At 41.4% G+C, this 17328-nt stretch overlaps 1 protein-coding gene across 1 annotated transcript in view; it reads left to right on the top strand.

Annotated features, from left to right (window-relative positions):
- The window catches only part of LOC126184362 (vacuolar protein sorting-associated protein 26B-like), a 41927-nt gene extending 27865 nt beyond the window's left edge, over nucleotides 1-14062 (top strand). The window contains exon 6 of the mRNA XM_049926745.1: nucleotides 12859-14062. Coding sequence (XP_049782702.1) covers nucleotides 12859-13083 — 225 coding nt within the window. The 3' untranslated portion in view covers nucleotides 13084-14062. The remainder of the gene's footprint in view (nucleotides 1-12858) is intronic.
- The last annotated feature ends 3266 nt before the right edge of the window (nucleotides 14063-17328 follow it).

Here is a 17328-nt window from a genome sequence, read left to right on the forward strand (position 1 = left end):
TCTGGAGGAAGATTTGAGGCTTTACATCAAATCCCTTTTCGCTCAATTGTGGGACAAGTCTTGAGTGGCTAGATCCTGTCTGTTAAACTTCGTGTAATCAAAGAGATTCCCACCATGTGGCATTCTTCCCTCTGCCTCTCCTGATAGAAGTCTACCATCCTCTGCTGTCTTTGTATTGGCCATACTAGGTTGACCCATGGTTTTTACTCCACAATGAGGCCCACCCATTGTAGTAGTGAGACCCCCCTCATGGTGATCCATATTTTGCTAGACTGCCCTCGCCTTTTGGCTCTTGGCACTGAATACGCCTTCCTAACTTCTTGTCCCAGATGTGTCAGTGTCGTCGTAACTGCCGTCGGTTTCACATCTGCTGTACAGCGAGCTACGTAAATTTAAGTATTAACTGTGTTTTTCTTACTAGTCACTTCTTTTTCCGTGTGTTTTTGCTTTTAGGAAGCTTTAATTTTTGAGTACTAGTTATAGTGTTCCATAGATTTCGTGTTTGTTTTGAATACAGTTGAGACACAGGTAGTGCTTAGTTTCATTGTTTCCAACAAAAAGTGTCTAGTAACCACAGTTTGGTCAGCTATCAGCCGCCTTTAGTGAATTAGCAGTCTGGTTAAAAGTTGATTACTTAACTCTCTACAGTAAATTGTTGATTTCTTAGGATGGATAGGATGTGTGACTGCTGTGTACAGACGCAGGAGGAGCTGGCCTCTGTTTGCGAACAGCTGAACGTGTTGATGGCCGTGGTCAGCTGTCTTCAGACTGCTGCCTCAGAGTGTAGTGGCAGTGGGGAGTCTGGTGCATCACATGGTACACCCCAGGTGTTACATCTTCACCCACGGTCCCTTCTGTCAAGACATCTTCGTGGGTACCGGTCGCGGTTGGGCCACCCTCTCCCCAAGGGGAGTAACGGGTTCAGTGGCGTCCGCGTCACATGAGACGGAGGGTCAGTGTGTGGAGGCTGGCCTCATGGCATCGCCCGATCTGTCTGTGAGTGGACATATGGCCGCTCCTTCAGCAAGGTCCAAGCAGGCACACGGGGGGGGGGGGGGTTATTAGTGATTGGGAGCTCCAGTGGTAGGCGGGTGATGGAACCCCTTAGAGAAATAGCTGAAAGTTTGGGGAAGAAGGCCAGTGTTCATTCTGTCTGCTTGCTGGGGGGTCTTATCTGAGATGTGGAGGAGGCCCTGCCGGCGGCGATAGAGAGCACTGGGTGCACCCGACTGCAAATTGTTACTCATGTCGGCACCAATGACTCCTGCTGTCTTGGTTCAGAGGTCATCCTCAGTTCATACAGGCGGTTGGCGGAGTTGGTGAAGGCGGAAAGCCTCGCTTGCGAGGTGGAATCTGAGCTAACTATTTGTAGTATCATTTCCAGAACCGATTGCGGTCCTCTGGTTTGGAGCCGAGTGGAAGGCTTAAACTAGAGGCTCAGATGATTCTGCGGAGATCTGGAGTGCAAATTTCTCGACCTCCGCTATGGGTGGAGAAATGTAGGGTCCCCCTGAATAGGTCTGGCATGCACTACACGCAGGAAGCGGCTACAAGGGTAGCATAGTGTGGGGTGCACATGTGGCTTTTTAGGTTAGAAAATTCCCTCCCTAGGCCTGACAAGATGCCTCCCGAGATGTGACAAGGTTGTTGTAGGCAAAACGCAACAGGGAATAACAATATTAATGTGGTAACAGTAAACTGCAGGAGCATCTATAGAAAGGTCCCAGAACTGCTCTCATTAATAAAGGGTCACAATACCCACATAGTACTAGGGACAGGAAGTTGGCTGAAACCAGATGCAAACAGTAATGAAATTCTAAAACTCAGATTGGAATGTATACCGCAGAGACAGGCTGGTCAGTGAAGGGGGAGGCATGTTTATAGCGATAGAAAGTGCAATAGTATCGAAGGAAATTGATGGAGATCCGAAATGTGAAATAATTTGGGTGAAGGTCATGATTAATGCAGGCTCAAACATGGTAATAGGATGTCTCTGTAGGCCCCCTGGCTCAGCAGCTGTTGTGGCAGAGCACCTGAAGGATAATTTGGAAAATATTTCGAGTAGATTTCCCGACCATGTTATAGTTATGGGTGGAGATTTTAAATTTACCAGATATAGACTGGGAGACTGAAACGTTTATAACGGATGGCAGGGACAAAGAATCCAGTGAAACTTTTTTAAGTGCATTATCTGAAAACTACCTTGAGCAGTTAAACAGAGAACCAACTCATGGCGATAACATATTAGACCTTCTGGTGACAAACAGACCAGAACTACAGGGTTATTACAAATGACTGAAGCGATTTCACAGCTCTACAATAACTTTATTATTTGAGATATTTTCAAAATACTTTGCACACACATACAAAAACTCAAAAAGTTTTTTTAGGCATTCACAAATGTTCGATATGTGCCCCTTTAGTGATTCGGCAGACATCAAGCCGATAATCAAGTTCCTCCCACACTCGGCGCAGCATGTTCCCATCAATGAGTTCGAAAGCATCGTTGATGCGAGCTCACAGTTCTGGCACGTTTCTTGGTAGAGGAGGTTTAAACACTGAATCTTTCACATAACCCCACAGAAAGAAATCACATGGGGTTAAGTCGGGAGAGCGTGGAGGCCATGACATGAATTGCTGATCATGATCTCCACCACGACCGATCCATCGGTTTTCCAATCTCCTGTTTAAGAAATGCCAAACATCATGATGGAAGTGCGTTGGAGCACCATCCTGTTGAAAGATGAGGTCGGCGCTGTCGGTCTCCAGTTGTGGCATGAGCCAATTTTCCGCGGGCTACGTGTGAAACTTGCCCGCACGCGTTCAACCGTTTCTTCGCTCACTGCAGGCCGACCCGTTGATTTCCCCTTACAGAGGCATCCAGAAGCTTTAAACTGCGCATACCATCACCGAATGGAGTTAGCAGTTGGTGGATCTTTGTTGAACTTTGTCCTGAAGTGTCGTTCCACTGTTATGACTGACTGATGTGAGTGCATTTCAAGCACGACATACGCTTTCTCGGCTCCTGTCGCCATTTTGTCTCACTGCGCTCTCGAGCGCTCTGACGGCAGAAACCTGAAGTGTGGATTCAGCCGAACAAAACTTTATGAGTTTTTCTACGTATCTGTAGTGTGTCGTGATCATATGTCAATGAATGGAGCTACAGTGAATTTATGAAATCGCTTCAATCATTTGTAATAGCCCTGTATTTGAAACAGTTAATGCAGAACAGGGAATCAGTGATCATAAAGTGGTTACTGCATCAGTGATTTCAGCCATAAATAGAAATATTAAAAAAGGTAGGAAGATTTTTCTGTTTAGCAAAAGTGAAAAAAAGTAGATTTCAGAGTACCTGATGGCTCATCACAAAAGTTTAGTCTCAAGTACAGATAGTGTTGAGGATCAGTGGATAAAGTTCAAAAACATCATACAATATGCATTAGATTAGTATGTGCCAAGCAAGATTGTAAGAGGTGGAAAAGAGCCACCGTTGTACAACAATCAGTTACATAGCCAAAGCCTTGCAGACAAACAAAAATTACGCGAAGCGAAATGTAGTGTAAGGAGGACTATGCGAGAGGCATTCAATGAATTCGAAAGTAAAGTTCTATGTTCTGACTTGGCAGAAAATCCTAAGAAATTTTGGTCTTATGTCAAAGCGGTAGGTGGTTCAAAACAAAATGTCCAGACACTCTGTGACCAAAATGGTACTGAAACAGAGGATGACAGACTAAAGGCCGAAATACTAAATGTCTTTTTCCAAAGCTGTTTCACAGAGGAAGACTGCACTGTAGTTTCTTCTCTAGATTGTTGCACAGATGACAAAATGGTAGATATCGAAATAGATGACAGAGGGATAGAAAAACAATTAAAATCGCTCAAAAGAGGAAAGGCCGCTGGACCTGATGGGATACCAGTTCGATTTTACACAGAGTACGCGAAGGAACTTACCCCCCTTCTTGCAGCAGTGTACCGTAGGTCTCTAGAAGAGTGTAGCGTTCCAAAGAATTGGAAAAGGGCACAGGTCATCCCCGTTTTCAAGAAGGGACGTCGAACAGATGTGCAGAACTATAGACCTATATCTCTAATGTCGATCAGTTGTACAATTTTGGAACACGTATTATGTTCGAGTATAATGACTTTTCTGGAGACTAGAAATCTACTCTGTAGGAATCAGGATGGGTTTCGAAAAAGACGATTGTGTGAAACCCAGCTCGCGCTACTCATCCACGAGACTCAGAGGGCCATAGGCACGGGTTCCCAGGTAGATGCCGTGTTTCTTAACTTCCGCAAAGCATTTGGTGCAGTTCCCCACAGTCGTTTGATGAACAAAGTAAGCGCATATGGATTATTGGACCAATTGTGTGATTGGATTGAAGAGTTCCTAGATAACAGAACACAGCATGTCATTCTCAATGGAGAGAAGCCTTCCGAAGTAAGAGTGTTTCAGGTGTGCCACAGGGGAGTGTCGTAGGACCGTTGCTATTCACAATATACATAAATGACCTTGTCGATAACATCAGAAGTTCAGTGAGGCTTTTTGCGGATGATCCTGTAGTATATCACGAGGTTGTGACAATGGAAAATTGTACTGAAATGCAGGAGGATCTGCAACAAATTGACGCATTGTGCAGGGAATGGCAATTGAATCTCATTCTAATGTGCTGCGAATACATAGAAATAAAGATCCTTTATCGTTTAGCTACAATATAGCAGGTCAGCAACTGGAAGCAGTTAATTCCATAAATTATCTGGGAGTAGGCATTAGGAGTGATTTAAAATGGAATGACCATATAAAATTAATCGTCGGTAAAGCAGATGCCAGACTGAGATTCATTGGAAGAGCCCTAAGGAAATGCAGTCCGAAAGCAAAGGAAGTAGGTTACAGTACACTTGTTTGCCCACTGCTTGAATACTGCTCACCGGTGTGGGGTCCCTACCAGATAAGGTTGATAGAAGAGATAGAGAAGATCCAACGGAGAGCAGCGCGCTTCGTTACAGGATCATTTAGTAATCGTGAAAGCGTTAGGGAGATGATAGATAAACTCTAGTGCAGGGGCGGGCAAACGTTGCACGCGGCTCATGAGCGCACAGCGCTGCACGTGTGCTGCTCACGTGCAATCGTCGACTGGGGCAGTGGCGACAGCCGGCAGGTTGCGGCAGTGTAGTGCCAGGCTAAGCTGCGGACGTTGATGCGTAGCGACCACTACGTAGTGAACGTTGTATTTCAAGAAACGGAAAATGCAGAGTGAAACAAGGAAACGGAGAAGTAGAGATTTGATATCTTTTAAAAAGTAATGGGAGAATCATTTTTTCTTTGTGCAAAAATGTGAAAATTCGAAATGTTTCATATGTGGCAGTATTCTCGCTGGTCAGCGGAAGTTTGGTATTGAAGGCCATTATAACAATTTTCAGAAGGACGAGTACAATTTATTGTCGGATTCTCAGCGGATGGGGAAACTGACTGAGCTTAAGAAGAGCGATCTGACAATACTAGATGAATCTGTCATAGTTGCTGTTGTCACGAGAGATCAGCGACTTTCTTTCCCCATGTCTCTCATCTAACTGATTTAACATTTTATGGAGCACTGTTTTCAGTTTTTCAGGACGACAACAATAACAGCCCAGCGGTACGTACAGTTATAAGATTGCGCTTAATATAGCGAGAACTGGAAAACCATTTGCTGAATTAGTAAGTGTCGGTTAAGAGCAAACATCAGAAATGAAAATTTAAGTAACTGTTTGCGTTTGTCTGTATGTAGAAATTTTGTTCCACTCCACCTGTGATAATTAAATAAAACGTATCGTAGGTAATAGGTACTCTTTCAAACCACGATATCCTTCAAGCGCTCCTACTAATCTTATTCCTTCATTCAATAAAGCAAGCTAGGAAACAAAATGAATTGCACAGGAAGGAGCGGACAGAAGGTATGGTGGGGAGGGGAGATAAGCGGGTGGCCAGCTTGCCCCTGTGTGCACACAGAATACCTGTTAACTGCACGCGTGCAAGTGCACTGCACACGTGCAGGATTCCTGCCCGCCCCTGCTATAGTGGAAGACTCTGCAAGAGAGACGCTCATTAGCTCGGTATGGGATTTTGTAGAAGTTTCGAAAACATACCGTCACTGAGGAGTCAAGCAGTATCTTGCTCCATCCTACGTATATCTCGCGAAGAGTCCATGAGGATAAAATAAGAGAGATTAGAGCCCACACAGAGGCATACTGACAATCTTTCTTTCCATGAACACTACGAGACTGGAATAGAAGGGAGAACCGATAGAGGTACTCAAAGTACCCTCCGCCACTCTTTGTTTGCCCCTTTTCCCTTCCCCTTGACAGGACTATGCCATTTGTGTTGTTCCTCCCTTGGTTTCTGCCACCTTATATCATGAGACCGATGACTTGGCTGCACTCCCCCCCCCCCCCCCTTTCCGCTGATCAATCAATCAACCAACCAACAGTAACTTATTTTGCTGGAATAACTATCTGTGATGGGGCACAACCCTTAAGATATTTGAGATATTTGCTGTTCTTCCAGAATGCGTAGCTGTAGTGTTATCCTTTGATGATGGAACTTCTTGCAGGGATCATAAATGGTATGGACTGTAGAAGACTGCGGCTCCAGATTGTGAAAGCTGCTAGAAAATGTTCGTGTAATGATGATTGTTCTGGCCAGTTGTCTGCGTTTTAAAAGCATACTTATGCCATCATCAATGAAAAGAGTTCTACTCGACAACCTGGATCCACAGTTAAACTGTGAAGCTCTAGTCAAGTGCAGAAAGGTATTCAGACTCACAAAAGAAATCTATATGTCAGTGACAGTCATAACCTTCGCCCACGAGAGCTTTGGGTCACCAGTTGCCATGGACAGCAGCAACTGCCATGAAGGGTATGTGTGTAGCAATAGACAAACCAGTCCAGATAGGTCTACTCAGTGTCATTCATGGAGAATTCATGGAGAATCATACGACTACTGACTACCCCTAGGTATTTTCTACTATGAGCTGCCAATAGGTCCCAGAATGACTAAGAAACAACATCGACCATTCTGCACCTATTCAGGTCTGGAGTACAGGCAATACCAAAGAAACAACCTAATGTGAAACACAATTTGCAACACTGGGTATCATACCCCTTTTAAGTCAGTACTTCGGTATGGTGGCTCCAGTTGAATGATGAATAAATCAGATGGAAGTGGAGAAAATTCTGCAAGACATTATTTGGCTGTCAGAAGGTTCGTGATGAAGAAAGATGGCATGTGGCATTTATGTATTGATTACCAAAAATATATACCTATTGTCAGGAATTTGACACTTTGGACTGTCTTTTTTTTATTATCTTCATTCCATTTCTGATAGGGATGTTGGGCCTGTTTTCAAAATAATGTAGTTTGGGCCAGAGAATATTTGGTACATCTGTGGGGGACACAATTTATTTTATATTTTGTGAGGACACCCTTTGTTGGCTGGAGGAAGAAATGGAAGTCTCGGCATTTGCCTCACAGCCAAAGGAAAACCTCTGCTAAAACCTAGGCTCGGACTGGTAGTGCACTTCTGCGCTGTTTCAAAGCCTTCACTGTGGCATGAATTGCCACTTCAGTCCTGTTCAAAAATCTCTTCTCAAGCTAGCTGTAGAGTCTCGTCATTTCTGCATCGGCAAGTGCTTCGATCCTAACCAGTAGCTCCACTCCAGGTTGGGCTACCTGCTGTCACTGCAGCAGCTTTATCTCCTTTGTGTCTCAGTGCTGTCTGCCCTGACTCCACACTGGGGGCTGGCCTCCCCTTCCACTGTCACTAGTGGAGAAAGGGGGGGGGGGGGTGCCAGCTGGCTACAGGGTTGATGGGCTGCTTCCAGTGCACTGTCTTCTCTGGAGTTAATGTTGTGCGTTTCCTATGCCTTCTTCACTGCCTCTTCTTCTTAGCAATTTCTTCTGAATTTGTTTGTTTCTTTTCACCAGCATTATTGTGGACTTTTGAAGGCTTTGCAGCCACATCAGCTCACAATGTGTGACCCCCCACAGTGAACACATGTTGGCTTTTCTTCTCTCTGTGTACAGTTACAACTGTCGTGACTGCCAGCACACCTAATGCATTTTGCTTAATTGTAACAATATTTTGCCACATGTCCTTGCTTTTGACACTTACAACATTGTGTCTAATGTCAAATCCTGCTGGGAGAGGCTCGATCTTGGTGTCAAATCCCACGAGGTTCTTCACCTTGAAGATTTCTTTAGCCTTCTTGACACTCGCTTCTTGTGATGGATCTACAGCGAGAACAAATGATGGTGGTCTGTTCTTGTTTGTTCAGTTATGTAGTTTCACCATGGCAGCAAATCTGCAGTTCAGCAGTGCGTGACACACTGATTCTACATCGAACGTCCATGGTAGATCATGTAGCAGATCCATAAATGGTGGTGTTTTCTTCTGAAGTGCTGTTCTAATTGGTTCTTCAATACGGTAGTCCATCATAATCTTCCTCACTGTATCCTGGTCATTCATAGTGAATGTCCAGGTCTCTATATCATTATCCATTGGTGTGACCTTGGGACATTATTGAAGTTAATCAGTCAGTTCATGGTAGGTCTTTATTCAGTTGTTTCCAGTATAACAGATGAACACCAAATACTCCAGCAGATATTACCTCTTCTCCTCCTCCTCCTCCTCTTCCTCCTCCTCCTCCTCCTCCTCCTCCTTCTCCTCACTGTTGTCTTCTCTCACCCTGCCTCCTCTGGTTTTTGAGTGGTGGACATCTCCGGCCATATTATAGTCTTCTTTGGCTTTTTGCGGTTGGTACCTCCCATGCTGCATACTAATGTAACACTGACAATTTATGGTGTTGTCAGAACAGCAAAAACACAGCAGTTTTCTCCTAAAAGCAACAAGCACGGCGAATTTGCAGTTCAATATACAGCACACAGCTTAAGAGAAGCTTCTGCTTCAATCATTAAAGCTCTCGCTGTGAAACAGATCGCCTTGGAGGTGTGTGTGTAACAGCCTCCCTATGGCTGCTGGGTAGCACTGCACTGACGGCTGCACTGCACTGATGGCTGCACTGCACTGAAGGTTGCAAAGTACACACATCAGAAAGTTTTGTATCACATCGATTCCGAGAGTTCCGGAACCTGTAAAGAAAATTGGAATAGAGATCAACATACCACATCATTTCTGCCCTTCTTATTCCTCATGAAAACCACACATTGAATGTTGTACCACCATACAGTGAGTCCTTCAGAGTTGGTGGTCCAGATTGCTGTACACACGGCTACTCTAGTCGAGCAATGTCATTATCCTGAAGGAAGTCATTCACAAGATGAGCAAAATGGGGGCGCAAATTGTCGTCGATAAAGATGAATGCCTCGCCAATATGCTGCCGATATGGTTGCCCTATCGGTTGGAGGATGGCATTCACATATCATACAGCTGTTACGGCGACTTCCATGGCCACCAGCGGCATACCTTGGCCCCACATAATGCCACACCAAAACAGCATGGAACTTTCACCTTGCTGCACTTGCTGGACAGTGTGTATAAGGCATTCAGCCTGACCGGGTTGCCTGTCTCCAAAATGATTGTCTAATGGCAAATGCAACACTCATCGGTGAGAAGAATGTGATGCCAATCCTGAGCGGTCCATTCGGGATGTTGTTGGGTCCATCTGTACCACACTGCGTGACTGCATGGTGTCATGGTTGCAAAGATGGACCTCGCCAGGGACATGGGGAGTCAAGTTGTGCATCATGCAGCCTATTGCGCACAGTTTGAGTCATAACACGACTTCCTGTGGCTGCACAAAAAGCATTATTCAACATGGTGGCATTGCTGTCAGGGTTCCTCCGAGCCATGATCCATAGGTAGCGGTCATCCACTGCAGTAGTAGCCCTTGGGCGGTCTGAGCGAGGCATGTCATTGACAGTTCCTATCTCCCTGTACCTCCTCCATATTTGAACAACATCGCTTTAGTTCACTCAGACACGTGGACACTTACCTTGGTGAGAGCCCTTTGTGGCACAAAGTAACAATGTGGACGCGATCAAACCGCGGTATTGACTGGCTAGGCATGGATGAGCTACAGACAACACGAGCTGTGTACCTCCTTCCTGCTGGAATGACTAGAAGTGATCAGCTGTCGGACCTCCTTTGTCTAATAGGCGCTGCTCACGCATGATTGTTTACATCTTTGGGCGGGTTTAGTGACATCTTTGAACAGTCAAAGGGACTGCGTCTTTGATACAATATCCACAGTCTTCAGGAGTTCTGGGAACCGGGCTGATGCAAAACTTTCTTTTGGTGTGTGTATTTCTTCACTATAGATATGGAGATTAGCTACTGGCAAATTGAGGTTGATGAGACTGATCAAGAAGTGACTGGTTTCATAGTACCTGACTGACTCTGAGTTCAGAGATGGGCCATTTGATCTGTGCAACACCCAAGCCATCTTTGAGAGCATGATGGACAACCCATTTTGGTGTCTAAATGTATTATGTCATTGTTACCAGGACGAAGATGTTGCTTTCCGAAATATTTCAAGAGTATCTAAGCATCTTGACAACTGCGCTGAAATGTGTAAATGGAACTGCTTCATATGAATCTGAGAATGTGCCTCTTTGTCACCCAAGAAATAAAAATCTTTGTGCACCTAGTTAATAAAAATGAAATTCCTCTTTATCGAAAAAAGTAAGAGCGGTAACAGATTTTCGAACTCCTCAGAATATTAGTGATGTTGGAGGCTTTCTTCCAATGTGCTACTACTGTTGCTTCATAAATTATTTCAGTTGTATGGCATAGCCACTACAAGAACTGCTACAGAGAGAAGGCAAATATTCTTGAAGCAAGGAGCAAGAAAGATTTTCTTTATGGTTGAGGAGATGCTGAAATCTTCCCAAGTCCTGTCCCTTTTTATGTGAATACAGAGATGGAACTACACAATGATTTAAGTGATCATGGGCAAGGTACAATTCTAATGCAGTGCTGAAAGAGTACTCTCCAGTTCCAAGAAGAATTACTCTGACTGAGAAATAGTGTCTTTCTGTTGTTTTGGCAATCAGTAAGTTCTGCCCCTATTTATATGGTAGACCATTCAGTGTTCTGACTGAGCACCCTTCTTTATGGTGGCTGCCGGCCAGTGTGGCCGTGCGGTTAAAGGCGCTTCAGTCTGGAACCGCGTGACCGCTACGGTCGCAGGTTCGAATCCTGCCTCGGGCGTGGATGTGTGTGATGTCCTTAGGTTAGTTAGGTTTAAGTAGTTCTAAAGTTCTAGGGGACTGATGACAACAGATGTTAAGTCCCATAGTGCTCAGAGCCATTTGAACCATTTTTTATGGTGGCTGACAAGGATGAAGGATCCACAGGACAATTAGCAAGATGTGCACTAAAGCTTCAGGAATACGTAATCACAGTTGTATACAGAAATGGGCATAAACACATGGATATCGACTGCCCTTCACAGTATCTCCTGGTGTTGATGATAACCCACTCATTATTGCACTGACAAACATTGCAGCCAAACAAAATGAATATGCAGCATTCCTGAAGTCCACAGATGCCTTAATGAAGGAAGAAACTGTCACAGGAGAATTCAGATTCTTAGATGGAACGTGGTATAAATGGAATTAGGATCCATTGGGATGGAAATGTTTGCTTGTCATCAAAACTCCTTTGTGGCCCACCATAGTGAAGTATTTTTGTCGATACTCCATCATGTCATCTCAGATTTGCAAATATCCTTGACAGAATCAGAAGTAGGCATCATTGACCAGGTCTCCACCAATCTGTCTGACATTAAGTAAGCCACTTTATTGTCAACAGTGGAAGCATGTGTCTCAGTTGCCCCCAGGACATCTGATACCAAATCCTCTTGTAGTTGTTCCTTTTCACTGGAATGAAACTGAATTCTTGGAGTGGTTTTCAAAGTTGACAAATGGGTATAAATGGCTAATAGTGTGCGCTGACTACATCAACCACTACTGTCATCAAGAGTGCCAAAGCTCCAGAAATTGTCAGAATCCTTGTAGAAGGGCTAATTTTGAAGCATAGAGCACCATGTGTAATGATTGATGTTTGTGGAAAAGTATTTCAAGCCATTGGCAGATATTCTCTTTATGTATGTTGACATTGAAGATAGATGTTCAGGTATGATGATGCTTGTGATTTTCACAAACTACACAGCAAATCATAGGACACCACAGGTTTCATGCCATTTTTCCTGATCCATGGTCTTGAGGCTGAAATAGCAATGGATACTTAGTTTCCGTTTCAACCTTATGGTGCTCAGGAGGATTACATCTAACAGTTCATCGCCACAATTGATGAAGCAAGATAGCTGGTATACATATGGAACTTGGCTGCCCAAACTAAGGACTGTAAGGACTGTGAATGTTAAAACTCCAAACACTGACCTATAAGTTATAAACCAAGCACATTAATTTGGATTGTTACACCTGTGCTGGAGGTCAATCTAATAGAAAAATTATTAAAATGCTACTTTAGTCTTTAATGAATCCTCCGTAATGTCCAAAGTCACGGGTGATGATCCTACATCAAGGAGACAAAGGTGCAAAGACATTACCCATGTCCTTCACATGAATCCCTATCATAGACATGAAGTGCAGTTCAATAACAGGAACTTCCAATATGAGGACCACGTAAGACCTGCCCAATGATTTGATACTTCAATGGAAGTAACTGTATTTGAATTTATTAGTGATCTTAATTTTGTGTTCTCACAAGAGGTGTGTAAAAACTGGTTTAAATATTTGTCTTATAGAATGCTTCATACTAGGCATCAGTACATAATGGTATAGTGCGTTACCCAGATAAATATTGGCATCAAAGTTAAAAACTAGTTTTCTCCATTTTACAGGAAATAACGTTATGGCGAAAGGGTGAAAAAACTCAAAAAAATCTTCAAACATCCTCAAGGACATCACCCCAACTGCCTCATGCAATTCCAGGAACTCAGGAACACACCTCCAACCAACCAATTGAAGATATGAAACGAGAAGACAAAGACAAGGGTACAGTGTCAGGTGCTGAGAATGATTTGAGAAGGAAAGCGGCTGTTGATGGTGACAAGGTTGATGACTGACTGCACAAAAGCCAGATTGTGTAAAGTACTATGCAGATATGTTCACATGCTCCCATTCCTGATGCACATGGTCATGTGAAATATGTAATTGTGCTTAAGAACTTCGAGTATTTACTACTGGGAGTGCTGTTCTCATTACTCAGTGACTCTGTACATAGCACACATTTGTTGTAACTATATTCAGTGTGCAGTATGTATCAATTTTGTCCTACAGATACTGTTTTTTTCTTGTATGATGTATTGCATATATGTGCCATTATCTTCAGGAGATGTGAAATCTGTCTGTATAGTCTTTTACAAAGCAGCTTTTAGTAAAAGAATGTTGTTCTATAAATATTTTGTTATGTGAAAAGACAGCAATCAAATCAGTGCTGCTGTTGAAATGTTATAACTCAAAGTGGGATTTATACATTCTGGATAACATTATGATTCAATATATACGTATTGAATGACATCATGATTCAAAAAGGAAAAATTGAGCCTTTTATGAAAGTAGTTTTTTTGAAGTGTTATTTTATACCAGTGTCTGGCACTACTTTCTTTTTGCAGTGTTGTTGATGTGATGATGATGTCCTTTATGTGTGTTTATGTATTTTGGTAGTTTTTCTCTGTTTTATTTGAAAGAGTTCTGTATGTTTTATTGAAAATGTATTGTTTTCAATATTTTGTTACTTTGTCTGTACTTTATGCTTTCTCTCTCTTTCATTCTAAATATGTTATTTATGCCCTGTAATTGGTTGAGAACATAAATAAGATGAAATTGTAAAGTAAATAATGTTTTAGCTTGTCATCATTGCAGTTAATACTCGTGGAAGAGTCAAGAATAATTATATTGTGTCTGTTGATTTGCGGAGAATGTTAGAACTTCAAGATGTAAGTGGTGAAAGCAACAATATTTTAACATGTTGCAGAATGTTAAACTATGTAGAGAGTTACTCAGAGAGAGCCTCAGAGTTATATTTTCAGTTTCCACTGTCTCAGTAACTATGAATGTTTGAATGTTCATGTTTGAGAAATGATATGTAACATATATGTTGAGGAAGTAACTAAGCTTTACAGTAATATATGTTGCTTATTAAAGCAATTTTCATAGCAGACTAAGTAATTTCAATGTTATATTGCATTGTGATTAATATCTTTCTTGTATTCAGAGGAGAGAGAGAGAGAGAGAGAGAGAGAGAGAGAGAGAGAGAGAGAGAGTGTGTGTGTGTGTGTGTGTGTATTAAAATGAAATGCTGTTATAGTCATACCAAGGTACACCACATGTATCTGAGTGGGAATCTATTTGGAAGTTAAATAGATCTGTTTGTATTTTTAATGTAGCCTTTATTTTCTTCTTTCTCAAGATTCGTTGACAAATCTAATTTTCAATCTGAGAATATTTTATCACAATTGTGAAGTGAGAAGCTAAAAATTAAAGTTTTCTTATAAAAAAAAGTAATTAGAATTACACAGAATTACATTTTTAAAAGTGCCAAGGAGGCTGTTGACGACTAAATTAATTGTAATATACTGAAAATTGTAAATTGAAGGGAAATAATTGTATCACAAAGTAAAATAACACCCAACATTTTGAGTGCATGTAAAGCAATTTGTGTCAATGGTTTTCCTGTTAGAACCTGCTCAAGTGCATTGGGTTTCACCCATGCCAATTTCCTTCAGTGCAGCTGTAGAGAGACAATTGGTTTAAATTGAGGTTACATCTAGAAAACCACTGTGAATGTGTGCCATGCACTTGGGATAGGGAGGGTGAGTGGCACAGCTGGGGCACACGTGTTCATGTATGTCCTGTCCCTGACGTACAAATTTGGAGGTTGTCTGAAAATACTTATTCATCGTCATCGCAACTACTTCATTTCACTGAAAATATTTTCCAGGTTTCCAGGTACAACTTTCTATAATGGTGGGATATGTAGAACTGTATGTGCCAAAATCTAAATAATATGGTGGATACACTAAAAATTTGTTCCTCAGTTTTCCTACTACCACTGCACTTTTGAGCTGAAGAATTGTGCTAATGAAAGATGATAAAAGTTTATTTTATTTCATCCAGTTGGGCAGGCATATTGGTGTAATATTCACCAGTCATGGTTGTATCATTTGAAAGGGTAGCTGATGACAACTTTTCCAGCTGTTGAATTTAATTCCACATTGTTTTTGTGTGAATCTGCCCACTTCTTCGACTCCAGTTTAATTTCTTCACTCGTGTTCAAAAGAATATATGACGCACTTGATGTAGCAGTTTAAAACCCCCTAGGACTTGATGGCACTGTCACAGCACAAGCTTCATGAGTGTCTGCTTCCTGCATTGCCACCAGGCATTTTTTTATATGGCAAATACAAGAGTGAGATCTGCTATTGCCATATTATTTACTAAAAAGTCTCATAAATCTTGTGAAATTTTCTAGAAGCCTTTGAACTCACCATTGTTGATATTGGGATACTCTTTCATCGAAAACATTATGGTGACAACATAAGTTTACTGAACTGAATTTTCAAAACAAAAAGAAAATCTTTGTTCAAAGTGGTCACATCATAATATTAAATTACATCAATGATTTTTTTCTGTTTATTTTTACTCTAGTGAACCCCTAGATCTGACACTTAGTGACAGAATTTCCAATTGCATCTATCAGAATGAGGTTATGAATAAGGAAGAATAAAAGCAAGTTTAGCATTTAACATTCCATTAGAGATGGAGTGCAAACTAGGATTGGGGAATTAATTGGTGGGTTTGTTTTCTCTTTCTATCTCTCTCTCTCTCTCTCTCTCTCTCTCTCTCTCTCTCTCTCCCCCCCCCCCCCTTTCAGGTGAACCTTCCCTGCACTGCCTAAATCATCTTAAGGAAAACCACAAAAAATATGGAAACTTGAATAACTAAACAGAAATTTCAGTTACTGCCACCCTGAATACAAATCCTGTATCTTAACCACTGTACCACTTTGTGTGGTAGCTCGTTAATAAAATACCTAACCTATACACACATATCAATAATAAACACTAAGCTGATTTTTACATGGAAGAGTCATACCAATAATTAACAATCAGAATTTCTAATGTTCCAAATTTTAATTTCATATAATACGTAGAAAATGACACACACAGAATTTAATACAGTATTGTTTTACATTTATAGATACTTGTCAAAAAATGACATGTCAAGATTGAAATATGCAGAAGACTCATATTTTTCTTATGTGAACAACTTTTTTAAAATTAATTTTTAATGCCTTCTGTACATGGAAGGACTTTATACTTATGTCATTAAAGCTGATAATGGTTTTACATAAATAATTATCAACAGCAACTGGTTGCAAAGTTTTACTCTAGAATGCCTGTTTTATATATTTTATAAATTTGCCGTATGTGGGTTGAATCAGTGAGCTTTTGAATTTTGAGCTCAGTTATACTGATCTGAAATATGTAATCATAAAGTAAAAATGGGCATCCATTGAGCAACGTTTTCTTCATTCTTGAAAGATATGTCAAAATAGTCATAAAATCAATGAGTAAAATAACCTTTTTGTCTGAGATTTAATGAGACGCCATTATGGAACTATAACAATAACAAAAATTAGTTATGAGAAACTAAAAGTTACATCTTTTTTCTAGTCTGAGAGAAAACAATGAATCCTTACTGTCCAGAACTGTTGTAGTTGGAAGACTGTGAAAATAATTACATTATTTTATCAAAAGCTAAGAAGTAATTGTGTATGTGATTAAAATGAAATAAGGCTTTTAGTATAAAATTCATTGTCCAATGTTTTCAAGGGATGGAAGAGACAAGGGAGTTACAAAAATCACCTAATGCTCTCCTACATGGCTGAAATAAGATTGTGAAGGTTAAAGTACAACCCTGTTTCAATACTTAGTCTTGAACCATCACTGCCCATACATGCTTGAATGGATTTACCTCTGGAGACTTTACAGCCAGTTTCAAATGCTAATGCATCTAAGTACCTATTCAGCCTAATTGTTTTTTAGACTATGCATGTTGCTGTCGTGCACAAAGTGATTGGTTAGGCATCTCATATGCTGGCTAAATATTTTGAGCAGTTGGTATCTGAATGTATTCTTTGGAGTCCATTGTGGATGAAGTAATCCAGTTCTCTCACCTCAGATGCAATCACCCACTCCCAAACAACCAAACTTATCATTCCTTGGGCGACAATGCAATTTGGACAGCAGTGAGTGGTATCTCTATGAAGAAAATCTTCCATCCATGTCCAAAGAAAAAATCTTTGT

The sequence above is a fragment of the Schistocerca cancellata genome, chromosome 4 (genome assembly GCF_023864275.1).
Source record: "Schistocerca cancellata isolate TAMUIC-IGC-003103 chromosome 4, iqSchCanc2.1, whole genome shotgun sequence".
Taxonomy (NCBI): domain Eukaryota; kingdom Metazoa; phylum Arthropoda; class Insecta; order Orthoptera; family Acrididae; genus Schistocerca; species Schistocerca cancellata.